The 27,411-nt window shown below is 37.5% G+C and overlaps 2 protein-coding genes across 4 annotated transcripts in view; one reads left to right on the top strand and one right to left on the bottom strand.

Moving 5' to 3' along the window:
• cenpp (centromere protein P) overlaps positions 1 to 27,310 on the bottom strand; it is a 113,348-nt gene extending 86,038 nt beyond the window's left edge. Inside the window, exons 1-7 of one of the 3 annotated variants that reach the window (XM_082534765.1) lie at positions 27,222 to 27,310; positions 26,990 to 27,125; positions 25,974 to 26,128; positions 25,744 to 25,898; positions 25,207 to 25,295; positions 22,712 to 22,800; positions 13,649 to 13,745 (exon numbers count right to left, since the gene is read on the bottom strand). In XM_082534765.1, coding sequence (XP_082390891.1) covers positions 13,649 to 13,745; positions 22,712 to 22,800; positions 25,207 to 25,295; positions 25,744 to 25,898; positions 25,974 to 26,128 — 585 coding nt within the window. In that variant the 5' untranslated portion in view covers positions 26,990 to 27,125; positions 27,222 to 27,310. Of the gene's footprint in view, positions 1 to 13,648; positions 13,746 to 18,294; positions 18,943 to 22,711; positions 22,801 to 25,206; positions 25,296 to 25,743; positions 25,899 to 25,973; positions 26,129 to 26,751; positions 26,948 to 26,989; positions 27,126 to 27,221 lie in introns of those variants that run through there. The other 2 variants (XM_082534766.1, XM_082534767.1) reach the window with 2 other exon arrangements.
• ogna (osteoglycin, paralog a) lies at positions 1,960 to 11,302 on the top strand. Its single transcript, XM_082534771.1, has 6 exons — positions 1,960 to 2,231; positions 5,038 to 5,101; positions 6,918 to 7,082; positions 7,926 to 8,128; positions 8,519 to 8,611; positions 9,577 to 11,302. The coding sequence occupies exons 1-6, from the start codon at positions 2,076 to 2,078 to the stop codon at positions 9,745 to 9,747; spliced, it is 852 nt and encodes a 283-aa protein (XP_082390897.1). The 5' UTR covers positions 1,960 to 2,075; the 3' UTR covers positions 9,748 to 11,302.
• Positions 27,311 to 27,411: the final 101 nt, after the last annotated feature.

Here is a 27,411-nt window from a genome sequence, read left to right as displayed (position 1 = left end):
CACACCACTTTTGAACATATGTACCCAAGAACTTAAGACCTAAATGCAACCAAAAACTATATAAATGAGAAGTCCCAACACAAATCTTACACATCAGAAAGCAGGACTCAAACTAAAACGTTCAAAGAAGAGAAGCATTTGAACATTTGAACAACATTTTCATTCAAGACACTCCAACATCAGGAAGGAAGAAATAAAGAAACCAAATGCTCCTGCTGGAGGGACTGTCCTGGGCTCAGGCTCACCCAGTCACGAGTCCTCAGTTTAACTGATAAAGCGCCTTTGGTCAGCAACAGTAGGACAGTGGTTCTGACAGAACACTTTTTTAACACTTGCACTGCTTTAAAACTTCATAAAATAACATCAAAGGCTAGTATGCTTACCATCTTGAATGATTCTACAATAAGTCAAGTCTATGAAAAACGCACAATGACTTCAAGGGAGATGAAGACATAGTCTGTGCACAGCTGTTTACTTTAGATATGATGTAGCATAAAGAATTGCTTCTCAGATATTACTCCCGTAATTTCACAAACAGGATAACAAATGAAGGTAAAAAAAAAAATCATCATAAAGTGTATCAGTAACATGTTAGACTATGAGCCTCTACAGTAGCTTCAGGCAACTGGAAATGTCACATGTGGAAATGTCACACACAAATGTCATATGGTTTCACTATAAGTATTACAGTTTAAGTTTTAAACAGTGACCGAAACATCAAAAGCCAAAATTGTGGCCCAACTAGGGCATGAAGCGAACCATGAATTTGAATAATCATTACACCCTAACTTATACAAGATTAAAAGTGGGTAAGGTGCCCACAGGACATCCTTAACGGGATCTGACAAGACAGTCCTTAAGTAAACCAATATTTGCTTTTAGGTATTATACAATAATGCTAGAGGGGGAAAAAATTAAATACAAAAAACACTGAGCAGATGCTTAAAGTCCTTTGAGAAGCAAGTCTCTGGGCACTCATTTTGGTAGTTAATTTAAAGAATGACATAAATGACCTTTAATTTCAGTGGTCATGGAGACATAAGGACTGCATGTATAGAATTATCAGTCAAATCTGCCAAAAGCCACTTATAATTTGCTGACTTAATAAGGCTTTAAAAATCTTTTTTTCCACCATTGACGGTTTCCCATCATCATCATCATCATCATCATAATCTGCCACAGATTTTAATTCAAGACTGAGTGCCATGACTATCACTTGCAATGGCTGCTTGAATCAAGCAGCATTCTTCCAAAAATTTAATGTGAATCTTAAAGAAGACTGTTACGTCCCTCGGCAGCCCCTAATCATCATTAATTAAAAAAGTAAGTTCTATCTATAGAACTGTGTAGATGATTGTTATGGCTTCATATCAGCAGAGAGCAGATCATTTTTTGTTAATAATTTTAAAATGATGATATGACTAACTAAAAGCAGTTCCAGCCTGAAACATTAGTTACTGAGAGAGCTGTCCAGAAAGAAAACATGAATATTGGTAAATCCCAGCCTATAAGAAGTGCTTACTTGATGGCTGTTAAATGAATTGTCTGACCAACGGCTAAGAGAATAACATAGTAGGAGAAGAAGAAAAACACTGATCCAGCCTAATGAAAGATAGGTTGGTTATTATAAGTCATTACAGAGTGGCTGGGCAGAGACCACAGACATTCCTTCTGACAAAAAACACTCACACTTTGGTTGTCAACTTTCGGTTTTTCTGCTTTCTCTGCATATTTTTTTCCTGTACACACTTAGGGACATTTAGGAGAAAAATGGACACTTTATTCTTTCTCATCATTTTCCATATGTGCCTCATTTTGGTGTGTGCGCTTCTCACTGTACATCCTGTCTGTGTCCAAGTCTGTCTCTCAGCAGATGGATGGTGGGTGGTCAGGAAAGGGTTAAGTGCTGCGCTCTATAAACTCTGCTTTAAGAGTCTGCTGAAAGCTACTGGTTCAGCCTTTAAATAGAGTCATTTGACACATTCAACCAGGGGCTTGTGGCAAAAAGCAGCTGCTGACCCAAACTCAGACTTTAAGGCGAGCTGGTGTGTCTGCATCACACTGTTTTGGACAGCATGAAGACGCTCTTTTTCACCTGTATGCTGGTGCCATGGCTGGTGGCAGCCTCAGCCAGGACTTTCGACCACGACTCACAGCTGATACCAGGGTCTCTAGCTGGCAGTCAACTGAATGGATACTTCAGTGACTATTTAAAATCAAGGAGGGCTAGGGTGAGAACTTTATTATTTGTATTATTATTTCTTTGGGATGGATTTATGGGATTATATCTACTATTTTTGGTGTTTTCTTTTATTTTTCTAGCCTTTTTTTAATTTGTTAAAGTTTTGTCATTTTTTTTAATCAAGATATTAAAAAGTTTGTTTTGACAGCATTAACTTAGAAGATCATTTTTTACATTTGTCACAGTGTTAAATAATGACAAAAGGTGGTTATTTTGACACACCAAAGATAAATAATTCCAATAATGACCAGGCATGCATATTGAGGTAAATCAAAGGCACAAGGATAATATTCTTATTCTTAATGAATAAGAGGCATAGTTTCAAGACTGCAGTGAAACCAGACAAAACCAGAAAACTTTATTGGGAGCAGGTTGGAAAAATGAAAAAGCAATTTGAGCAATGCTTTACAAAGAGGGAGAAAGAAGGTTTGCTTAATAGCTGGGCACATTCAAAATCAATTAATTCTACTACATTACACAAGCAATAATTAATCCACTTCATGGTTTAGTTGATAATCCACTTTCTGCTACTTGGTAATGGCAGCATCTGTTAGCACTTCATTTCACTGTCCTCCTCTTCTAACAGATAATCCATTAAGCTCACAGCTCCAACACACATACACAACCCATTTCTGTGGAGTCTTACCAAAACACAACCCTGGGTCGACCACATTAACCCTGTTCTAACCACACTAACCCCCTTAAGAAATATTTGGATGGAATAAAACCAAAATCTGGTCTGATTTCTCCTTCAGAAAACACTTGAAGGAAGAGAAAAACCCACAAACAATCCACAGGGAGAGAGAGAGTGAGACAAATGTGGAGTGTGACAACACAATACAGCTATGGAACCATAACTTCAGTTTGAATACCAGCTGCTTTTCATTTTTCAGTGACAGACCTTATACCTATTGGTGCTGCTACAATTAGCTATTTACCAAAAGGTTATTATGTTAACTTTTTAATCCACAATGTGCAAAGCTCTTCTTTCCTTCAACTGGCTCGAGACCAGGTCAGTTGGTTTAGGGACTCAGCAGTAGGAACAGAGCCCGTATTTTGCTCAAGGTTATTCAATAATGATGCTATTTGTTTATGAGTTATGTACCAGTATTCTAGTTTCCTTCTCTAATGCTTAATGTTTGCAAACATGCTTTTTTGAGGCACCTTCGTCTTCACTCAGCTAGAAGACTGAAATATAACTCAAACTAAAAACGGTCAGCCATGTCACAAGTTCTTTTGTTGTATAACTAGATGAAGAAAGCTAGCATATTTTTTTCTTTGCAGTAACCTCCAGCAGCATATTGCTTTGTTCCATCACCTTATAAGACACTTTCAAACAATCACACAGCAAATGGCCAAAGACCTTTTGAATTATTCCAGATTTGTGGTTTTCCAATTGCCTTTTATGTTTATGTTAAATTAGGGTAGGTCCACTGCCTCAAATCTCAAAACATACCTAGACTTTTTTTAACGCTAAAAACTAACATATCGTTTCTTCATCTGCGTAGCCATATGGGTCCATATAACTTAAATTTGAGTTTTGTGCTTTATAGGTACTGTATAGTTCTCCATCTTCGGTCGTGTTCTTAGTATAAGCATGCTCACATAGAAAATCTCCAAAAATCCAAAAAGAGGAGTTTCTTCATTTTGAAAACCTCACATAATTTTTTTCTATCATGGGATTTGTCCAATATGTGGTTTCCATGCACCATGAAATGCCCTTAAGAATGCACAAAACCCACCTACCTAATTCTCTTTAGTTTTCAAGTTGCAGCACTACAATATTACCCAGGTTTCAGTTCACAAACCCTGGTTGGTCACTATCTCAGTCACTGGGAGTACTTCAGAAGACAAGTTCTGACCATATATGAACAGTATCATACATCAGAGCCAGAAACTTCGGACAATAAATTCCCCACATTCCCACAAACAGACTGGAATTACTATAGCTTTTTTCTTGTCTTACTGACAGCTCAAAGTTCTCTACACTACAACTTACATTTACCCATATACGCATACAGCGCTTTATTCTAAGCACTTCATGTGTCTTACATCCACAGGCAGTTTACCCCATTTAACCTTACATGTAAATGTCTGGACTGAGAGTAGCCAGATTACCTGAAGGAGACCTACAAAGGCAAAAGGAGAACACAATATCCACATTCCTGTTGGCCTCAGCTAACTATGGTGTTGAACTGTGTCCATAAGAAAAGATTCATTCTTATATCTGGAGGATTAAATACATTTCAATGAATATTAACGTTAGCTCGCGACTTTGTTCCAGTTTTGAGTTTTGGCCCACTGTGTATTTGAGTTTGACACCCCTGCTGTAGACCATGATAACTGGCCTGAGTTGAAAAATTCTGGCTTCTGGTTCCTTGATCTACAGTGTTGCAGTGTTACTAAACCCTCAAAGAGCTGTAAATGAAACTAGACATACTGGTTCATCTTCTTACTTGCACTTTTTGCAATATGAACCTACCAAAACAGGCAGCTGTAATGTTTACAGTCTCATTATGTCAAAGTTAAGTACACAGCGACCCTGTATAACTAACAGCTGATGAAAAGCTCAGGCTCATGAATCTCTTATAGCTAGCTGCTGCAAGTTGAGCCAAGCACAAGGCAATGCATATACTTTTACAGTGTTGTATAACATTTATTTGGTTCCTACCTCAAATTTGATATACTGTAATATTTAAGCATTTTTCCAAACTGACCTAACCCTAGCAGTGTTGATGTTTTGCTCTAGCCAATGATCTGGCCGTTATATGAACAGGCCATGTTTTCTCCTGCAGAGGGCGCTGCCTCCTGCTGATGAACCTGATGACAACCCAATTACAGCGGAAGCAGATGCCGCTGGTAAGAGAAAGACCTACTCTACCTGCATCTAATGTCACACACAAGAAAATGCATCTCAGATTTGATCTTTCTTAGACCTTCATAGTATTGTTAAAGTCGACGAACAATGAACATTCCTTGGACCAAGATTACGAACTACACCAAGAGTATGAACCAGATCAAGGTCCTTTTGTCTGGGTTAACATTCAAGCTTTCGCCTTTGGTTGTTTGAAATCACGAGCACATGCTGGCAAGGAACTCCATAATGCTGAGGTGGATAACAATACCTTGATGCAATTCATAGTGTTCATAACAATAAATCCTTTGAGTATCTCAAACAGCTTAGGTTTTTGTAAGGGTTTAATACCTATTAAGTTGGGTATACACTGTGAGATTTTGGAATGTGAAAGAACACAAAAGAATTAAAACAGTATCTTTGGCCTTGGCTCCAAAACAGCAGTCCTATTGTGCATAGTAAGAGAAGTTCAAAGTTGTCCATCTAACCTGAAAGGACACCTGGAACAAAATTTAAACACCACTCACATTGTGAGATGAATATCCTAAATTTCTGACACTGCTTCATATTTACACTTGTGGGAAAACAAAACTAAACTAAATATAAAACTAAATGCCTTAACAGATTATTGCTGCTTACTTGTGTTTACCAAGGACTGACATTGAAAAGAGACTTTAGTGACTACAATAAACTACGCTAAATACTACTACTACTACTTGTACTACTAAAGACTACTGATGGAAACTGTATAGCCCAGATAAACTTATTTGTAATGTACATTTAAAAATAAAGGTTAAATAAAGGCCTTTACCGTGGAACTGAAGATACAAAAAAAAAGATATTATCGCTCTCTCTCTCATATATACATATATATATATATATATGTGTGTGTGTGTAAGAGAGAGAGAGAGAGAGTGCTGGGGCACTGTATTTTCTGTGCTTGTATGGGTTTCATTTGAGTGCTCTGGTTTCCTCCACAAGCCAAAGACATACTTCTTAAGTTATAATTGCTTGTTCTTAATAATTCTTTACGTTGTTTGTGTCACAACAGTCAGATATTTAAATGTCTGACCTCCATGGGGTAAACATCTGTTAATCTAATAGTCCTAGTGTAAATTTATGGTAGTCTGTCTCTATGTATTGCCCCTGTGATCAACTGCCCAGGGTGTACCCTGCCTCTTGCCTTCTCCTGAGACATACTCCAGTGCCCATACTTGGACAAATGGTTAAGACAAAGGATGAAGATTTTGTTGATAAAGTAGGATTTGAAATTTTGGGGGTCCTGGGAGAGGAGATTTAAAAGATCCCATCACGCACTCTCTCTCTCTTATATATGTATATGTATATATTAGAGAGATAGAGAGATAGAGAGAGATAGATAGAGAGATAGAGAGAGATAGATAGAGAGAGAGAGAGAGAGAGAGAGAGAGAGAGAGAGAGAGAGAGAGAGAGAGAGAGAGAGAGAGAGAGAGAGAGAGAGAGATAGATAGATAGATAGATAGATAGATAGATGTATCAGTGCTGTGTTTTGAACACAGCAAGGAAGAATTTACTACCTTGCCTCATAAACAGAGTTACTGGTTAAAGTAGAAAAAAGAAATTAAGACATTATAGACTACACAAGTAAAAAATATATGGTTTGACAGAATTGTTTGGGTTCTGAAACTGAAAAGGTTTGGACGTTTTTTGTCTTAGGTAAAAACAATACCATTAAAATTGATCACTTAGTTGCAAAAAAAGCAATTACTTATGGCTTAAATGTAGTAAGGCCATATGGACTTTGAAGGCGCCTTGGTTTTTATGGATGCCTTTGTGTTGCAGACCTTCCCACCTGTCTGCTGTGTGTGTGTCTGACTGGCTCGGTGTACTGTGAGGAGGTCAGTCCAGACATGACCTCCATTCCCACACTACCTAAAGAAACAGCCTATCTGTATGCACGCTTCAACAAAATAAGAAAGATCAAAAACAAAGACTTTGCTCAAATTGGTAAGTCTTAACATGGTTACTCCAGAGTTTGTTGATTAATCCATCTGTTCAAAACTCAAGTTTCTGCTTAACATTCAGCAATTAAAAAAATATATATATATATTTATTTGTTTTTTAATGGGACGTAGTCAGTTGTTGGACACAGATTCACAACAGGATATTATGTTAAGTGCTGGGGCACTGTATTTTCTGTGCTTGTATGGGTTTCATTTGAGTGCTCTGGTTTCCCCCACAAGCCAAAGACATACTTCTTAAGTTATAATTGCTTGTTCTTAATAATTCTTTACGTTGTTTGTGTCACAACAGTCAGATATTTAAATGTCTGACCTCCATGGGGTAAACATCTGTTAATCTAATAGTCCTAGTGTAAATTTATGGTAGTCTGTCTCTATGTATTGCCCCTGTGATCAACTGCCCAGGGTGTACCCTGCCTCTTGCCTTCTCCTGAGACATACTCCAGTGCCCATACTTGGACAAATGGTTAAGACAAAGGATGAAGATTTTGTTGATAAGAGTAGGATTTGAAATTTTGGGGGTCCTGGGAGAGGAGATTTAAAAGATCCCATCACCCACCAGTAGGAAAAATTATTAATCTAGTGCAAAAATTTCAACCTTGTAAGTCAGAGTTTGCATATCTTGCCCTTTGCAGCACAGATATCTTCTTCATTGTAAACAGTCAACTATTATCTATACTAACCAAGGGACATGATAAGTCATTATTTGTACTGTATGACTTAGCTTTTAGTCATATGTATCAACTGCATGTTCACTTTTCTGTAATTGATGAAAGTAGCACAACTTCTTTGTTTCTTTTTTTTTTTTAAAACCCTCACCTATCAACAGTGACTTTAAAGAGGATCGACCTGACAGGGAATTTGATCTCCGAGATTGAAGATGGAGCCTTCTCCAAGCTAACCCTCCTGGAGGAATTGTCTCTGGCTGAGAATCAGCTGGTCAAACTTCCTGCACTCCCTGCCAAACTCACATCTTTCAATGCCAACTACAACAAACTCAAAACCAAAGGAGTGAAGGCTAATGCTTTCAAGGTACATCATGACCTCTACGAACAAACAACCAACTCTGGTGACTGATTTGGAGATAAAAAATCTAAAAAGTTTTACTAAAACATACAAACTGACAATGAGCCATGTCAACTGTCCTTAGCAGTGATCGCAAATATTTTACATGCTCCTGAAAGGGTAAATAATCTTGTTAACCACCTAATTGTATAAATGCTCCAAGATACTATACTTTCCAGGTGAGATGAATATCAATGCTTGAATTTCTCAAAATGTTACCAGAGAATTATGACAAGGTATTATCTTTATATACAGTACACCATCAATTCAACACAGTGTTAGTACAACTAACTACTAAAGTTGATGTGTCTTGGCAGTCCAACTTTCTTTCTCCAAATCTTTTTTTGTTTCCAACAGAAACTCACCAAGCTGGTTAACCTGTACCTGTCCGACAACATGCTGGAGGCTGTTCCATACATCCCAGAGAGTGTTCGGATCTTACATCTTCAGGTTTCTATGTTTTATTAACATTGTATATAAAAATACATTGATTTTGGTCACCAGTGACATCATCAAATTGGTACACAACTTGTGTTCTAGAGTAGGGTTTGATAAACTTCTCCATAGGGGCCTACTGTACTGAGTTCCACAGTAAAAACGCATACTGTGTGGCCCAAATGCAACAGCACTACTGCCAAATGGATTAAAGGAATGGTGCAGTTCCAGCATTTGCTAGTATGCACGAGGCTCCATGCAGATGCATGCCAACCAATTTTTCGTGCCCACTCAGGAACATCTGCCAAGATGCACACAATGCACTTGCTATGCATGTGTGTAAATTTCAAAGAGCTATGAAAGGAAAGACTGTCTGTGGTGTCTGCAGCTGTTTGTGTCCATGCCTACAACTGAGCATGGGTTTGCTTAGAGACACTGCTGGGAAGTTAATTCCCTGTCTACCATCATGAAAAGACTGAATGTGTGCTATTTCAGCAGGAGAGCTTTGTTGCCTGTCATAACTTGTGACCATTAAGTACATGAATATCAGCCTTTATGTTTTTTAATATGTGTAAAAAGAGCTTATTTGCCTTTCATCCACACACACTCGGTGACTCAAAAGCTTTGGAATGAACTCGTCTCTGCAACCCCAGTTATATTAGACACAAATTTAAAGTCAGACTAGAATGCCCTCCTTCTGTTTTCTCTCATTCTGAGATGATGACAGATCAATGTGGTCACCCCTACATTCACATCCAGACTGATCTCTGTTGCAAGTACTGGTCATATGTAAGAATGCCAAAATTAAAGTACAGCATGACTTTATTAGTTACTTTTGGGAATCACTCTACCCATTGTTGATCTCCAAGATCCATATCCGTTGGTACAACCCTTTTCTAGATTAAATTTAAAACCTGTAATTTTTATTAAAAGTGAGGTGTAAAAAAAGACTCTACCAATATTATTTTATTTTCTTCCAGAACAACAACATCACTGAGGTCAATGTGGACACCTTCTGCAGGTCCAATGACACCTATTACCTACGACCAAGTCTTAATGAGGTCCGCCTTGATGGCAACCCAGTGGTGCTGTCAAAATACCCCGACAACTTCACCTGTATGAAAGTACTGCCTGTTGGAAAGTACCGTTGAGGAGACTGAAATTTAACTGTACTCCCTTTGTTGCTGATGGAAGTTTTCCCACAACAAAGAGCTGGGAGACACCATGGTATTTTGGATTTGTGGAGCTGGTCCCACAGATGTCAACGTTTTTACTTCGGCAAACCTACAATCAGCATGTATCAGGTCAAAATCAAACCTCTGACTGGACTGAAGGTGTTCATTAACTCACCTAAAGGCCTTTTACTGACTGGTGGGCAGTAAAGGAAATTTCATCAGTGTAATTAATCTCAATATGCTTCAAACAACCAGTTTGTCTAACCACATTTAAAATTAGTGTTTCTACCTGTAATCAAAATAACAGAGTCAAAGCCGGCTGTCATGTATACTTGGCTTAATCCCTTATGTCTTTAAAATAACTGTAATGTGGTGTATTACCCTTGGTGCACTGAAACATTTTACACCTGCACACGCATAACCATTGAAGTGGCAGTATTTGTTAGATTGTTGCAATTTCTAAGGCTTAAATCCCACAAGGACTTTCCTGGTAGCCTTAAAGCACCCTTTTCACAGGTAATAAAATGCTACTACAACTACTATAATCCTATAAATGAGTGCAGCAGTTTTAACGGTTCTACACTGACAGTCCAGGTTGTTGTTTCATTTTGACCTGCTGATTTACTACATGGATGAACCAATCTTAACAACAACAAAAAAATCCCAAAACAAACAAAACTACTTGTGACCTTGAAACAACAGAAACACCTGCTGTCACAAACGAAGAGGCTTTCTTGCAGCCCAATGTCTTCAAATTGTTAGTAGACTGTATCTAATTGTGAGCAGTAAGAAAATGTATTTATATTTCAAGTTATTTACTGTAAGCATCTTCATTTTTGCTGTTTTTGCTCATCTAAACAACTGACTTTTAACGCAAAATCTGACATTTCAAAGTTTTACCTAAAATTAGCAACAAAATGCTACATCAAAAACAATAGATCTAAATGAATGGACCCAAGGCAGATTTTTCAGATTTACCTCTGAGTAAAGGGCACTCAATATATGACTGAAGTGCAGTTTAATTGATGCATTAGTGATTATAATAATGTTTTATTTTTAAAGTTTCACATTCAGTTTCTTCACAATTAAATTGTCACAGCTGAATGAAAATTGTGGTACAAAAAGTATATTTAGACATTTTTAGTAAAGCCAAATCGAAACATTCTTGTGCTGATAACTGACATAATTCATGCTGTCTGGTCTGTATGTTTAAGCTAGGACTCTGGCACGTTCCTGTATGGGAAGATCCATATTTATCACAAACTGACTCTTCATGCAACCCTGTTTTGATCCATGTGTTTTCTAGTGAGCTGTTCCTATCTTTACTTGTCTTTAAGAAAGTCATTACTTGACATTTTAGAGTCCTGACAACAGGAGGGAAGAAGCAGGATTGAAGTAATTTTAGTTATACAAAAGGAATACTTGATATCTGCATGCTGATCTATATCTAGTAGATCTATATCTTCAATAGAACATTGTCACATGTCCAAAAAAAAAAAAAACAACAACCCAACAACAACAACAACAAAAATATCCTAACTGGCCACAAATCTGTGATCATTGTTAACATTCCTCTTTACGTTAACTGTATGTAGCTTTAAGATATATATTTTTTCTTTGCTGATTAAAAACTACATTTCTTGAAATACAAGAATATTGTGTAAATACGTTAACTAAGTGAAAAGTGTGTTTTGTTCTGCTATTGTGTGGATTAATTGCACTTTTCATTATTCCATTAGACTTAAGTATTTTGTGACTTACCTTTGTTTTCTTAATTTATAGACTCCAGCAGAAATGAACTGGGGAACAATGTATCTATGAATTATAGTAATGTGAAAGTTACTCCTCTTGCTTCTATAGTGTCTTACGTTTGTTCCCAACTCTTCCCTACCATTAATTAAAATTAATTTAGAGATTATTACTGATGTGAATAAGATAGTGGTGTACAGGAATATGTTACATGGCTATGTTTGAAGATATTCTAATAAAGTTCAACTTTTTTTTAATATAATGTGTTTGAAATCAATATTAGAGTAAGCTTCACTTAAAAGCACTTTAGGTGGTTAGTTAGACTAGAAATTTACTGTAGAAATGCCAGTTAATTTTGAAAAATAATATTGTTTTCAATATATAAATTATATATTACAACAACATGAATGATGTTATGTAAGGGGTTTTAGAGGTGTCGTATATAAAGTGGTTTTGGTTTGGAACTTGAGTTTTTACTTGTTGATATCACTGCTAAAAGGGACAAACACGTTTCATTTTTTTGGTGAGAATTTCATGTCAAAAGAATATATAAGGAATATATTTCTATATTTACTTAGAAAATTCACAACCATGTTAAATATGTATTTTGCCCACTCTAACGGTGTTTTCAAGCTGCTGACAGCTACTATGTGTCCATTACACATTTATTACAATAGTAAAGTGAATAGTAGAAGATACTGATAATAGTGAACGACAATCAGTCCTTTTGTGACAGCTGCAACGATGGCACAACCATCAACGTCAATCAGTGTTCACAGTGAGTTGACTACAAATACAAAGAACTGTGGATGAAGAAAACACCAGGGGTAAGTAACAATGTTGTGTTCGAGGCAAGTAACAGCTTGTACATTAGACAAGTGTGCATGCTCCAGCTAATGATAGTAAGTTCTTGGTCATAATAAAGTACTGGAAAGACAGAAGTCGATTTTTACTTCAAACCACTAGCACAATAAACACAAACAGCAAAACAAAAATTGCTGAACTCAGCATGTGGATATTGGTTTATGCATGTGTGGAGAAATTTCCAACTACCTATCCACAATACCGAAAACCCAGTTAGCACTGAAATTGTATGTTGCTAATTATACCTGTTGTTGTGTACGACAGAAACTGCCTTGTTAATGCTATCCAGAAAAAACTTTAGGATTCTTGTGCAGAGATGTATGTCAGCTCCTCTGCTTCTGTATTTTTATATGTTTATTCCTCCAAGTACATGTTTTGTCTGTGTGTGTCATAAAAGCGTGGAATACATAACAGCAAAACAGTTATGGTGGGAAATTTGTTTTTCCATACAAGACCTGAAAAAATGCAAGTAAAGCAAAATAAGAGTTTGGAACACATAGACCAGTATGGAAAATGTGGGTTAATCCTCCTTCAGCTCAGCCAACTTGGCAGAACTTTGCATTCTCCAAGTAAACAGGAGAATAGGTTCCACATTGCTTGTGCAGCTTGATGTACTATTTGATATTTCATTGCTACCTCTTCAACAAAGTCCCACCCTAATATCTCATATTATCATGCTCGCACCACTTCACACCTACTGCATTAACCCATGGTATTCTACGCTTTTCATTCCTCTTCAATTGTCTATCTCTGCAGTGTCACTTTTTGGAGGTGTTGTATTTTCACTATTTACACTTTATAAAAAATATTCTCTGAAAATCAGATAACAGAAAAAAGACAACTCACATAGAATAAAAAGGATGACCCATAATGATGAATCATCAACAGGAACATTTTTCCACCTATATCGATTCACCTAGGTATCCACATAGCCATTCTTTGTACATTCACCAAGTTTAACCTTAAGACATATGTCTCCATTAAATTTCTCTCACATTTAACCAAACCGCTCTTTAACTAGATAATCTATGTGCACTTCTTCACAATACCACTAGATGTCTACATGATCTCTCTGTATTTATTACCGACTACAATGGCCTACTTAGCCTGCTCAAAAGCAGAGGAGGATGCCTACTGGCAATATGTATGGGTCTGATTAGCTACTCTTAGCTCATGACGTACAGATCAGGTGGTTAAATTTGTTAGGTTTGTGAGGGCGAGTTTGCCGGACCATCCATTTTGGTGCATGTGTGTTTTCACTTACTTGGAATTGTTGGAAAGTTCTGCTTCGGTCATCACATCTGTCTGAAAAAGTTCTTAAGGTCCTGAAGAATAGCAGAAGATCCCTGCTCTCCTCTACCCTGAAATTACATTGCACAGATCACTAAAGCAGTTTATTTAAGCCCCCCACCAAGTAGCCAAATGGCTCCAGCCCATGCCACATGAGTTTAACATTCATAGTTTGATTCCAAACAGGGACCTTGTGCACCTCTCTCCTTTTGATTTTTGTATGCCAATTCGCCCTTACTGGGCCAACAAAGGCAGAATGCAAAAATCATTAAGAACACTTTTTTAAGCTATCACAATCCTCAACAGTATCCTGGAAATACTGATTCAAAGTGTGCATGCATGTTAGTGTGCTATTGTTTGAGAGTTTGCACTTAAAACACAGTACAAGCTTGATGGTATGGTTATTGCTTTGACAGGAATTTGGTCATAAACCAGGATAGTCACTCCATACAAATTTATTTTATGTAAGAGTAAATATCCTCCAGCAGCCTACAGATGGCTGGTTGTGGTGGTGGAGGAAAGCGGTTGCAGTGATGTCAAAGGGGGAGCAGGAAAATTTTGTAGCTTATTTAGAGTGTCAGGTTGGTTTGTTTGGTTGATGGTATGAGGAGAATGAGACAAGTTACAACAATTGGAAATCATTACTGCCATTACAGGGAGTGCAGAATTATTAGGCAAGTTGTATTTTTGAGGAATAATTTTATTATTGAACAACAACCGTGTTCTCAATGAACCCCATAAACTCATTAATATCAAAGCTGAATGTTTTTGGAAGTAGTTTTTAGTTTGTTTTTAGTTTTAGCTATTTTAGGGGGATATCTGTGTGTGCAGGTGACTATTACTGTGCATAATTATTAGGCAACTTCACAAAAAACAAATATATACCCATTTCAATTATTTATTTTTACCAGCGACACCAATATAACATCTCCACATTCACAAATATACATTTCTGACATTCAAAAACAAAACAAAAACAAATCAGCGACCAATATAGCCACCTTTCTTTGCAAGGACACTCAAAAGCCTGCCATCCATGGATTCTGTCAGTGTTTTGATCTGTTCACCATCAACATTGCGTGCAGCACCAACCACAGCCTCCCAGACACTGTTCAGAGAGGTGTACTGTTTTCCCTCCTTGTAAATCTCACATTTGATGATGGACCACAGGTTCTCAATGGGGTTCAGATCAGGTGAACAAGGTGGCCATGTCATTAGTTTTTCTTCTTTTATACCCTTTCTTGCCAGCCACGCTGTGGAGTACTTGGACGCGTGTGATGGAGCATTGTCCTGCATGAAAATCATGTTTTTCTTGAAGGATGCAGACTTCTTCCTGTACCACTGCTTGAAGAAGGTGTCTTCCAGAAACTGGCAGTAGGACTGGGAGTTGAGCTTGACTCCATCCTCAACCCGAAAAGGCCCCACAAGCTCATCTTTGATGATACCAGCCCAAACCAGTACTCCACCTCCACCTTGCTGGCGTCTGAGTCGGACTGGAGCTCTCTGCCCTTTACCAATCCAGCCACGGGCCCATCCATCTGGCCCATCAAGACTCACTCTCATTTCATCAGTCCATAAAACCTTAGAAAAATCAGTCTTGAGACATTTCTTGGCCCAGTCTTGACGTTTCAGCTTGTGTCTTGTTCAGTGGTGGTCGTCTTTCAGCCTTTCTTACCTTGGCCATGTCTCTGAGTATTGCACACCTTGTGCTTTTGGGCACTCCAGTGATGTTGCAGCTCTGAAATATGGTCAAACTGGTGGCAAGTGGCATCTTGGCAGCTGCACGCTTGACTTTTCTCAGTTCATGGGCAGTTATTTTGCGCCTTGGTTTTTCCACACGCTTCTTGCGACCCTGTTGACTATTTTGACTGAAACGCTTGATTGTTCGATGATCACGCTTCAGAAGCTTTGCAATTTTGAGACTGCTGCATCCCTCTGCAAGATATCTCACTATTTTTGACTTTTCTGAGCCTGTCAAGTCCTTTTGACCCATTTTGCCAAAGGAAAGGAAGTTGCCTAATAATTATGCACACCTGATATAGGGTGTTGATGTCATTAGACCACACCCCTTCTCATTACAGAGTTGCACAGCACCTAATATGCTTAATTGGTAGTAGGCTTTCGAGCCTATACAGCTTGGAGTAAGACAACATGCATGAAGAAGATGATGTGGACAAAATACTCATTTGCCTAATAATTCACACTGAACACTGGTGCTCCACAGGGGTGTGTACTGAGCCCTCTCCTATACTCACTCTACACCTACGACTGCACAGCCACTAACAACTCCAACATCATTGTGAAGTTTGCGGACGACACTACAGTGGTGGGTCTTATCACCAATGGTGATGAGACGGCCTACAGGGAGGAGGTCAGCGCCCTGACCAACTGGTGTCAAGACAACCATCTCACACTCAACGTCGCAAAGACAAAGGAGTTGATAGTGGACTTCCGGAGGTGCAGAGAAGTACACACCCCCATCACCATCAACGGCGCTGCTGTGGAGAGAGTGAGCAGCTTCCGGTTCCTTGGTGTACATCTGGCTGAGGATCTTACGTGGTCAGTACACACAAACAAAACAGTGAAGAAGGCGCAGCAGCGCCTCTTCTTTCTCAGGAGACTGAAAAGATTTGGCATGAGCCCTCGCATCCTCAGGACCTTCTGGTTGTGTTTACTGACCTCGAAACGATTTTATGTGGTACACGGTGCTCGAAAACCAGTTGAATGATTTAGTACGACTTTGCTAAGCTACGGAGCTGCACCGCTTGATGGCTTGTCGGAGCATTACGGCTATCGTAGGCAGGAGCCTCGCGGAGTGATACGTACTGTGCCTCAACATAATATTACTGTATTGTGTGTGTATAACCTCTTTTTAAGTTTTGTGGATATTATATATGGTTATGCTGAGGATATGTCGGCCAATTTCCACTGGAAATGCCTTTTGGTTAAACTGTGAGCAAGGAATTTGCATTTGCACTGTTACATTTTTATAATACTTTAATGCACATAAAAGCTGCTTGTTTAAGTGAAAATACATTGATGTTTTTTGTTTGTTTTTTTTGCACTAATAAAGTTGTGGAGTTGTAAAGTGTTTTGTCTAGTGTCAATTATATCGTCAGTTATATCGTTATCGCAAATTTTCTAATGTATATCGTGATAAATATTTTGGGTCATATCGCCCTGCTCTAGACACCATATTGACCTGAATAAAATCGACAAAATATACAATTATAAGTTCAGATATTGCTGGAGAGTTTGCAAGTTTTATTTGCAGACTTCAAGTTGTTACCATTTGTTTTGAGCCTGTTTATGTCAAAGTTAATCAGCAGTAAAATTGTTTTATGAGGCCGGTTCAGCCTGTAGCAGATTGTAAAGGCTCAGGTAAGACATTCTCCTGCCATGAAATACATTCATAACACCAAACATTTCCCTCTAAATATATCACCTAACTAATTGGGAAACCTCTTAAAAGCCCTGAGAATATGCTTTTTCAACAAGATAAACCTTTAAACAAATAAGGGAGTCCTGACAGATCCATTTAAATGACTGTTGTCAAATTATTATAACTTATATAGGTAAAAACAGGTTTTAGAAAGCTGTCTTGGTGATTAATCTTAATTGTAATTTAAATATACTTATACAAGAAATATATTGTCTAAAGAGGTAGTTTGCAAAAAAAATGCCTACTTCTATATAATGTGTTGTATGTCATAACAGAAATGGCAAAAAAAAAGTATTTGTTTTGGTCTGTCTGAGTGAAACTGGGACATTCAGTTAAAGGATTTCCAGAGTTTTCCATGGGGGCCCGGGGCTAGACGGCAGCCGGGTTAAATTTCCAGATGATGTTATTCCACACAGACCTGATGGAAACATGGCAGCACCCTGCCATATAATGGAGGAGGACCAGAAAGACAGAGAGAGGAAGAGAGAGGGAGAATGGGACCAATGCCTAGTTTGACTGATTTAGTCCTACTGCTTCTGAAGAATCTATAAAATATTCTGTGTACACTGGTAGTAAATCCAATCAGCTTGCTATCAAGTAAGATCTGGAAGGAAAAAACAAAAAACAAACCATACTGGGAGGATATGGTTGGGGTCATCACCGATGATGACTTGGATTTACAGGATTAATGCAAAGTTCTCCAAATTACTGGATGCATTTTGTACAAAAAGATGCACACGTGACATAACAGTTGCTGCACCTTTAAAGCAACAGCTGTTGAAAAAACAAATCTGTCTTTGAGAGGCAAATCTGATGAATATCTCCTGCTCCTATAATGACCTCAACACAGTGTGCACAATTTCCTGACACAATCAGTGTGACAAGTTAAACTGCACTTCAGACAGCACTGACAGCCTGACGGTGTTTCCCCCACTGGAGGCTAGAAGTCAAAAACAGTTCATAAATAAGCTGGCCTGGATCTCCACACGACAAACATCCATAAAAGAGTCTGTCTGATGTAATCTTCTTTAAATCCAGTCCTTTAAATCTATCCCAGACTGCAGAACACCAACAGTGTTTCACATCAGTTACCCCCGAAAACAAAGAAACCTCTCGGTTTTGAAGACGCCAAGATATTACATAGCAAATTTATTTAAACTTGACTTAAAAGCCTGAAACAGTTGTATTGTAACCTGCTGTACAGCTGCCAACACATAACCTCACCTGCCTGAAAGTTGCTCTCAATACAGATACAAAATGACTCATTATTAGCTAATAATGACAATCCGCAGCATCTTTCTCACCTTCAGCACTTTTTACAGCCTTGAGTAACTGCAGAGATTCTGTATATCACTGTGAATACTATCAAAACATGGGTGGCCACAGAGAAGTGCTGTGCTACTTTTAATACTAACAGAGTTAAGAGATCACTTCACTGAGCCAGTGGGACAAATGTGAAAACAATATATGTGCGCTGGTTTAATACAATGAACAAAGGTCCTACTGTCAGTATTTATCTTCAACAGTTCAGACCACATTGACTTTACAAAGATTATCCATCTGATTTGGATAGACACACACACACACACACACACACACACACACACACACACACACACACACACACACAGAGAGAGAGAGAGTTTCTGACAAGGCACCAGTGTCTCAAGTATTTTTCCATCTGTTGTTTGCCAAATTCTTCAGACTGGGCCACACAATCCAGATGTGGTCTGGCCTCAGATATCAGACTTCTGCTCTTTGCTGCTGATTCACTGACAGACCAGGCGCTTTCTGGCAGATTGCGGTCATAGGGACAGAAAATGCACCTGGGTATATAAAAACCACGTTTAGTCTATAATCCACAAACAAAGAGAACATCAGTTTGATTTTACAGCAGAAAACTGCTCGTCTGCACAGCAAAATACTATAATATACAGTCATGTGAGAAAATGGGGACACCCTTTGAAAGCCTGTATACTTAAAATATATTTGGAGATGTGGATATTTAATATCAATTTTAATGATACTGAGGGATCCAAATAATATAACTAAACAATTAAAAAATAAGAAAAGCCTTTCTAAAACCTTATGTGAAATGTAATTTTAAAAGAATGCAATTTCTGGTGAGGAATAAATTAGGACACCCCCACTTATTATCCCACTTAAAATGGTTAAAATCACACACACAGGTGTATCTTGTCAGGTGCACATGATCAGTACATCATTAACCAGGATTTTAAAGGAGCCTTGCCCTATTTAGTTTGGTGTGCTCCTGACTGTTGAAGTGAACGCCATGGTGAGATATAAAGAGCTGTCTGATGCCCTCAGAAAGAAGACTGTGGCTGCTTATGAGTCTGGTAAGGGATTTAAAAAGATCTCAAAAGAATTCGACATCAGCCATTCCACCACCATCAATTGTTTACAAGTGGAGGACATTCGAAACAACTGCCACCATGCTCAGGTCTGGTCGTCCAAGCAAATTCTCCCCAAGAGCAGATCACAAGATGCTCAAAGAAGTCATCCAAAATCCTAAAATGTCATCATGGGAACTACAGCAGGCTCTGGCTACTGTCGATGTGAAAGTGCATCGCCCTACTATCAGAAAAACACAACTTTGACTTTCATGGGAGGTGTGCAAGGAGGAAACCTTGGCTCTCTAAGAGAAACATTAAGGCCAGACTGAAGTTTGCCAGAGCGAACGTAGACAAAGACCATGACTTCTGGAATAATGTTCTTTGAACAGATGAGTCTAAAATTGAATTATTTGGACACCAGAACAGTAGACATCCATAGTCCTGGAATGGCCAAGTCAAAGCCCTGATCTTAATCCTATTGAGATGCTGTGGGGTGACTTGAAACGGGCTGTACATGCAAGAAAACCCTCAAACATCACACAGCTGAGAGAATTCTGTGTTGAGGAGTGGGGCAAACTTTCTTCTGATTGATGTCAGAGACTGGTAAAAGGCTACAAAAGGCGTCTCGCTGAAGTTATATCAGCCAAAGGGGGCAACACTAGTTATTAGGGGGTAGGGTCTCCTAACCTTTTCCTCCATTAAAATGCACCACTTTGGTGCACGCAACAATAATCTAGTTCACTCAGAGCACAGCAGGAGATTCAATGGAATTAAAAAAGAAATGAAGAAATAGAAATAAATAGTATTTGTGGGAATGTACTTATCCAGCACAAAACACATTTACTGTTGGATTTATGAAATGTGTGCACCAGCCTATTTGTTCTTACCAACTTGTGTATAAATTAATATCTGCATACCCGTTTCCTTCAAGATGAAGTAGAGAAAGTGGTGGAATTGGTTTAAATCACAAGGTTAAAAACTACCTTGTGACTACATTTACGATTTTGTTTTGCTTACATGCAATTATATTTTTTATTTATTTGATTGCAATTCTGTACATATGGTGGCTTATGGTGTTTAGGAAAACAATCAATAATCTAAGAAATAATAAGATATAATAATAAAAATATTTAATATTACTATTAGTAGTACTTTTTAAAAAAAATTATATTGATTGTATATTGTATATTGTACTCATTTTAAAGACTTGTGTTTGAAATTTCCTAACAGAGCCAGGCCATCATTTGTGGTAAATGGCAATCGGACTGGTTCTATAACACTTTTCTACTCTTTTTCTACTTTACTGTGTACTTAAAGCACTTTATATACCACGTCTCATTCACCCACACAACATTCACACTCTGATGAATGCATGGGAAGCAATTCTGAGTTCTGTATCTTGCTTAAGGGCACTTTGGTATTTGCAGACTGAAACAGTGAGATATTTGAACCACAACCACCTGCCTGGCCACAAAAACCCTCTAAATTTGTTTGAGTGTTAGAGTACGAACAAATTCAGGCATGAACATACTAATAAATCCTGATTTGTTCATGCGCTTGATTTACGCACAAATATGTGCGTAGGCACTGTTAATAACTTGTCATTTACTTACTAGCTATAGTTTTTAAAGAAACATGCACTTCTCTTGTTAAACACACAAGCAAAACCAAAAGTTTCACTAGACCATGGTGTTAAACCTTTTCCACAGTCCATATTAGCTTCTCTTCACTGGCCTACTGTTAAATCCTGAACTTAAATTCTGCATGATCAAGCCCTGTCATATATTAACAGTATTAGATTATTCCAAAAAAGCACTTAGCTTCAGACTACAGGTTTACTTGTGGTTCCTAGAGTTTCTAAAAGTAGACTGGGAGGCAGAGCTTTCAGGTATCAGGTCCATTTCCTGTGGAACCAGCTCCCAGTTTGGATTTGAGAGAGACACTATGTATACTTTTAAGATTAGGTTAAAACTTTCTTTTATGATAAAGCTTACAGTAAGGGTTAGACCAGATAACCCAAGACCATCTCTTAGTTATGTTGCAATAGATTTTGGTTGCTGGGTGCTTCCAATGATGCACTGAGTATTTCTTCTTCACTCAACAATTTTCTTTCCATGTGTTTAATCATCACTATTGCATTTAGAGGTTTAAACCAGCATTAGTAATGATTAAACTCTGACTCTCTCCCTCGGCTCTCTTTTCTTTCCCCTCATGGCAGATGGATGGCCCTCCCTGAGCCCGGTTCTGCTGGACGTTTCTTCCTGTTAAAAGGTTTCTCCTTTACCATCAGGGAAGCACTTGGTGACAGTGGGATTCTTAGGGTGTTCCCTCTAATATTGTTGGGTCTTTACCCTACAATATAAACCTGAACTTCTCAGCTGGTAGAAGACAATAAGGGTGGAACATTACTTAAAGACAAGAAGAAACCTTATTAAAGGTTAAATGGGGATTCTAGACAGAAATATAATTTGCAACCCAGTGGGTTTGATAGCAATTAACATTTTTTTCTTGCTGTGTAAAAAGCACCTGCTGGGGAAAAACAGTGACTAAAGCTCCAAGCATCACTGAGTAAACCTATAATAAGACCAGATTCAGCTCAGATACATTGGACAGTCACAGCAGGAAAAGAGTGGGTGTAATTAATATTATAGATGGCTCTGCTCCATTTACAGGTGTTTGTGCCAGTATGCAACACACCTAGAAGGAATCTAGCCTTTATAAATGTAATGAGTAACACCTGTGCTGTTTGTCTTTGGAAAGGCTTGCCATTTGTGAGACCAAGAATGAGTAAGTGTGAGTGAGAAGGTTCGGCCTGAAGAGAGATGTTTGCTGTGTGACAATTTCATCTACTTTAAAAAGCACTTCAGTTAAATTATACAGGCAGCTTCATTCTGACAGGGATAACAACCAATATTAAACATGTGGAGCTGGACCAGACAGACAGACAGAGTGTAAATAAATGAGAAACTGACCACAGTAATTGGCCAAAGGTATGCAGGTTAAGGAACATGTGTATTTGTCTATTTAGACCTAATTTTTCATCCATTACATTACTTTTTCTGTCACTTTCTATGTGACCAACCAGGTGGAACACTATAAATGTCTTTAAGAAATGTCTGTCCAAAAACATGCCACTTACTCAATATTTAAATGATTCTTCATGTTTTGCTCTTCCTGAAGTGAACAGCTCTGCTTTTGAGTACAGTTCTTTAGAACACAGGTTAACTGTTAATTCATTCACCTTGACAAGAAGCTGCTGAAGTTTTGCAGGTCACTTGAATCGAGCACCACATTCAGATCGCCAATGGTCCTCTTTGATCTCTCACTGTCCTGCAGGAAATAACACACAATCCATTATTCAGTTATAGCACAATGAGTCACTTTATTTACAGTGACCAGTTTCACCCATCTGTGTTGCTCTGCTTTAAATACTTTGTCAGATTAAGAGAATGTCACGCTGACATGTCATGCATGGCCCTTTGGATTTCACTATTATCCAATTATAAGAACTCACAAAAGCAAAGCAAAACAATACAACAGAAGTGACTGAACTCAAATTTCCTCTTGAATTTTAATCTCTATTATATAATTATTCTTGAGTTAAACTGGTTTCATTTCTCTTACAGATTCAAACAGCTGAGTAAGCATTTACAGTTCAGTGTCTGGACTATATATATTGTATTATATAACTGATATATAATCAGTAAAGTTTCTAAGCTACACTTTCACCATATCTTTTCATCATGGTTAATGTGATCAGGAGCAAAATGTGGGTAATAAACAATGGGCAGATGAGTGGTGACACATAATAGCTTAACAAATTAAGCCTGTTTTTCAGTTCCCTGAATGTGAGAAGCAAAACAAAACTGATCATTTAGCCTTATTAAATTGGGGAAAATATTTTCAGGAAAAGCCAAGGGCCCAGTTGATGCTCTAAAGAAATAGTTCAGAGCATTCACAATCCATAATGTGTATTATTTTTACTCACCTGTTTGTATTTTAACTAAATATACAAGAAAACCTTGCTTTTTATCTAACCTTTGGTAAATTTCTAAATGTTTTACAGAGTTAGGCTAGCCATTTCACCCCACCCCACCAGCCTTCATGCTGAACTTGGCTTCGACTAAACAGCTCTTTCTCTGTGTTAATGAAAAAGGTGTTTTTATATATATATATATATATGGAGATACGCTCATGGTTGGTTTCAATGTGTTACAACAAACAAAACAATTTAAGGTTACTGGAAGTTGTGCTAGTCCACATTAAGGTGCAATAAAAAGGTCAGTAAACATTAAACTACAATTAAGGGTAAGAAGAGATGGTTTCAAATCAACAAAACAAGTACTATTCTCATTAAAACAAGTTAAAACCCTTTGGCTAATTGTAATTTTAATAACATTTTGTGAAAAGCTTTAAATAAAACCATCTGCTTGCTCTAATAGTCAGTGCAGCTAGAATTAAAACCAGAAAACAAACAATTAAAGTCTTTACTGAGTTACTTGTGTCAAAAGGTATGGGTAAAATCTGCATCTTAAATGACTTCACGAAACAGCTTATATACATTATTCCTAAAGCCCAGCTTCACTGGTGGCCAAATGAGCTAAAATTAAAACCAGAAGACTTCTGGACCAACATGAAGCTGGTTTATTGGTCATTATACTGCACAATAAATTAAAAATTACTGTTAACTTTACATTTACACTATTATCTGATGTTGAATTGTCTTTTTTTTTTTTATGTGACAGTCAAAAACGGGATTCTAACACACCTAGATATGAAGTAGGTATAAAACTTCAGAACTTTTTTTGTTACAGATACAAATGTAGCCTGAAAGAGCTCCAAGTGCTGAAAGTTGTCCTCGTGTGTTCAGTTACGTTCACAATTTTGAAAATAAATATACACCTGATTTAGCCATTTTTGCAAGTTACAAATCATTTAGGAGGATACTGTGTTCAGGCACCTGCAGCCTTTTAAAACATGTTAACATTTCCCAAGTAAGCTACTGGTGAATATCATAATCATAGTTTTATTATTGTTACTGAATATCAGACATCATCACAAGAATTGTAAAACAACACCACTCATCAGTGAAACACTAAGGCACATGGCTTTGTCACCCTCTGCTGGCTGGACACAGCACTCCAGAAAGAATTCAGTATGGTTTTTGTCTCTGAGAATGTTTATATACCTTATTTTCTACTTTAGTTAAAGATTGAAACAAATTTCATCTGTCGCAAATTAAAGTGGAGTAAGATTAAGGCAACACCAGTCTTTGTATGATCAAAACCTTAAACAGATTGTGCATAAGACAAGTAGAGATACATGTGAATACTAATAATAATAATAGCCTATAACAATAACAACTAATAATCGATACAGTCCCAAGCTAAAGCCACGATTTTAGTTAATTTTTAAAATAATACGTTTTATTAAGACTGAGATTTTGAGTATCTGAGCCAACATATCTACAACATGCAGACTCAACTGGACTTAAACACCAAGTCTGGGTCACAGTGACAGCTACATATATGGTTACACAATAATAATAATAATAATAATAATAATAATAGGTTAAAAAACAGAAAATCAGACACTAGATGGGTTAGAAATATGGACACAAGATAAAATAAGCTGAAAAGTACTTGCAAAAATCAAAGCAAGAGTTCAATGAACAGTTTCAGACCGGAGGAAAACTATAATCCATAAACAAAAACGGAAGGAAATATAACAACTCACCTTGATCTCGGAAAGCTGAAACTCGACCTGGAAGACCAGTTCAGAGCAGTTACCCGACAAAGAGAGCTGCTGAACCAGCTTTCTGCCACCTAACATACACAAATGCAATTATTTTTAGATCTATCATTTCATACCAAAATCCACTAAAGGGACCTTAAAGCCTACAGTGCATTGTGTTCCAAAAGAATGTTGTTCATGTATTATTTACATTCATGGTAGAAGCCTGTCTTTTTTGGCATACAGTCACATATAAGTTTTTGATCAGTGTCAATCATGCAGGCACAAACCAAATGAATATTGTTTAGCTCATCAAAACCTTGCAGATAATGGGAAAAAACAAACAAAAACAAATCAAACAACAAAAAATAAAATAAAAATACATTATATACTAAACTACACAGGGAACAAATGAAAACACTAAATGACATAAATAATTAAGATGCATCAGATTTATATTCTGATGGAATCTTAATCCTCTATTTAATACATAACAGGTCAGATGGCAGTGAAGACTGTGGTTTGAGACCCTGCTCTTACTGTTTTGTAGAGTCTTTGTGGTGCAGCTGTTCAAAGTGATGCCATTAATTTCTGTCTGCAGTTTCACATCCTCCTCCAGCTCCTCCAGCTCCTCTTTGAGTCTGGACATCACCATCTCCTTCCCTCCTTCTTGTCTCTGCCCGCACATGAACACTCTGTGAAGCCAAATAATTTATGATGTAAAGCTGTAGACAGATTTCGCAAAATGCAGAACAAAAATTAAAACTCACAGAGCATTTTCCATTTGTTGGCTGTAGTGGAACGTTATGTCCTTATTGATTTCCTGTTGTTGGTGCTGCAGCGATTCAACTTCAGCTTGAAGACGCTCGATCTCAGACTCAAGCACCTTCACCTCCTCGGTGTTCTCATCACTCATCTTCTCCATCTTGAAGGATAAAAATCAAATGATTTAGTTAAAACAAAGACACGCATATTAGTTTGCCAGCACAACTTTAGAACTTATAAAAAAGTATCAATTTGAAATTTACAGATTAAAACCACAAATCTACAGGAAAAGAAAAGAAAGAAAAAAAAATTGTACTTAGAGGAATTATATATTTTCAATCTGAAAAGTTGGATCAACTTCATTATATTACAGACATTGCTAATTTTCATTTAATATCAGTTAATAATCTAATCAACCAATAATTTTATACTAATTATTGGATGCAATAAAGAAATGGTTTTGACTCTAACAGAGAATCACTGTTTTACCACAAACAACCCTACTTTCCTTCTCTTAACTCTCTCGTCATGGGTGCTTGTTCCAGTTTAGGTTAATCCAGCTTTGCAGAGTGAAGTGATAGGAATCCATGACGCTTGGACTAATAGGGTAGCTTTGCATTTGAATTCAAAATTAATCTCTCTTTATTTGACACTGGTGAAACTCCTTATTTTATCCTCTCCCTTTCAATTAACTTTAGTCAGACGAATTTACTGAAACGGTGAAAAGTGAACACAGCACCACTGAAGAGGTGCTTTTTCGAGAGTTTTAAACTATAAACGCACCAGTTAAGAAAAAAGGTGTCAATGTGGTTACGCTTTCATTAGTTGAACCAGTAAATCCCGGCTAACGAGATACTATAAAAATAACAACAACGTTAACAACAACAGACAAACTTTCGAGCTAACTTTCCACAGCTGTTTCCGTTGTGAAGAAGAAGTGTTTTTAACGATTCACAGTTCTATTTCAGTAGCTGATATAAAAGAGTTCTGCCATTATTAAGTAATGATTATCTGTATTTACCTGTTTGTTTTCCGTTTCTTAGCAGATGGAACCGAGCACTTCGGAAACTCGCGCCCTCTAGATTCTACCACTTTTCTAAAATCCGAGGGGGGAAGAAATTGCCTCCTTGAATAACAGTCACGCCAGCACTATGGCTCTGTTAAAACAAATACTACTGTTGTATACATGTTTGCATTTTAAAGTAAATATAAGTGTTTTATCATCGCAAATGAGCCACAAAATCATAGCCCACCAGGAATTTGGGTGACTCCTTCACCCCACGTAGAAATAATGGAAATCCGCAGCTGTACCTAGTGTGTATTATTTTTTCTCCTTTATCAATAAAATGGAATATAACAATTATATGTTAATTAGCTTTCTTAAGTAAACACTTTTATAATTAAAAAATGTACCGGCATCCCTTAGCAGCGAGTTCGTTTATT

This window comes from Aulonocara stuartgranti (genome assembly GCF_965226115.1).
Source record: "Aulonocara stuartgranti genome assembly, chromosome: 5".
Classification (NCBI taxonomy): domain Eukaryota; kingdom Metazoa; phylum Chordata; class Actinopteri; order Cichliformes; family Cichlidae; genus Aulonocara; species Aulonocara stuartgranti.
The sequence above is the reverse complement of the archived record's forward strand: the minus strand, read 5'-3'. Positions and strand labels throughout refer to the sequence as shown.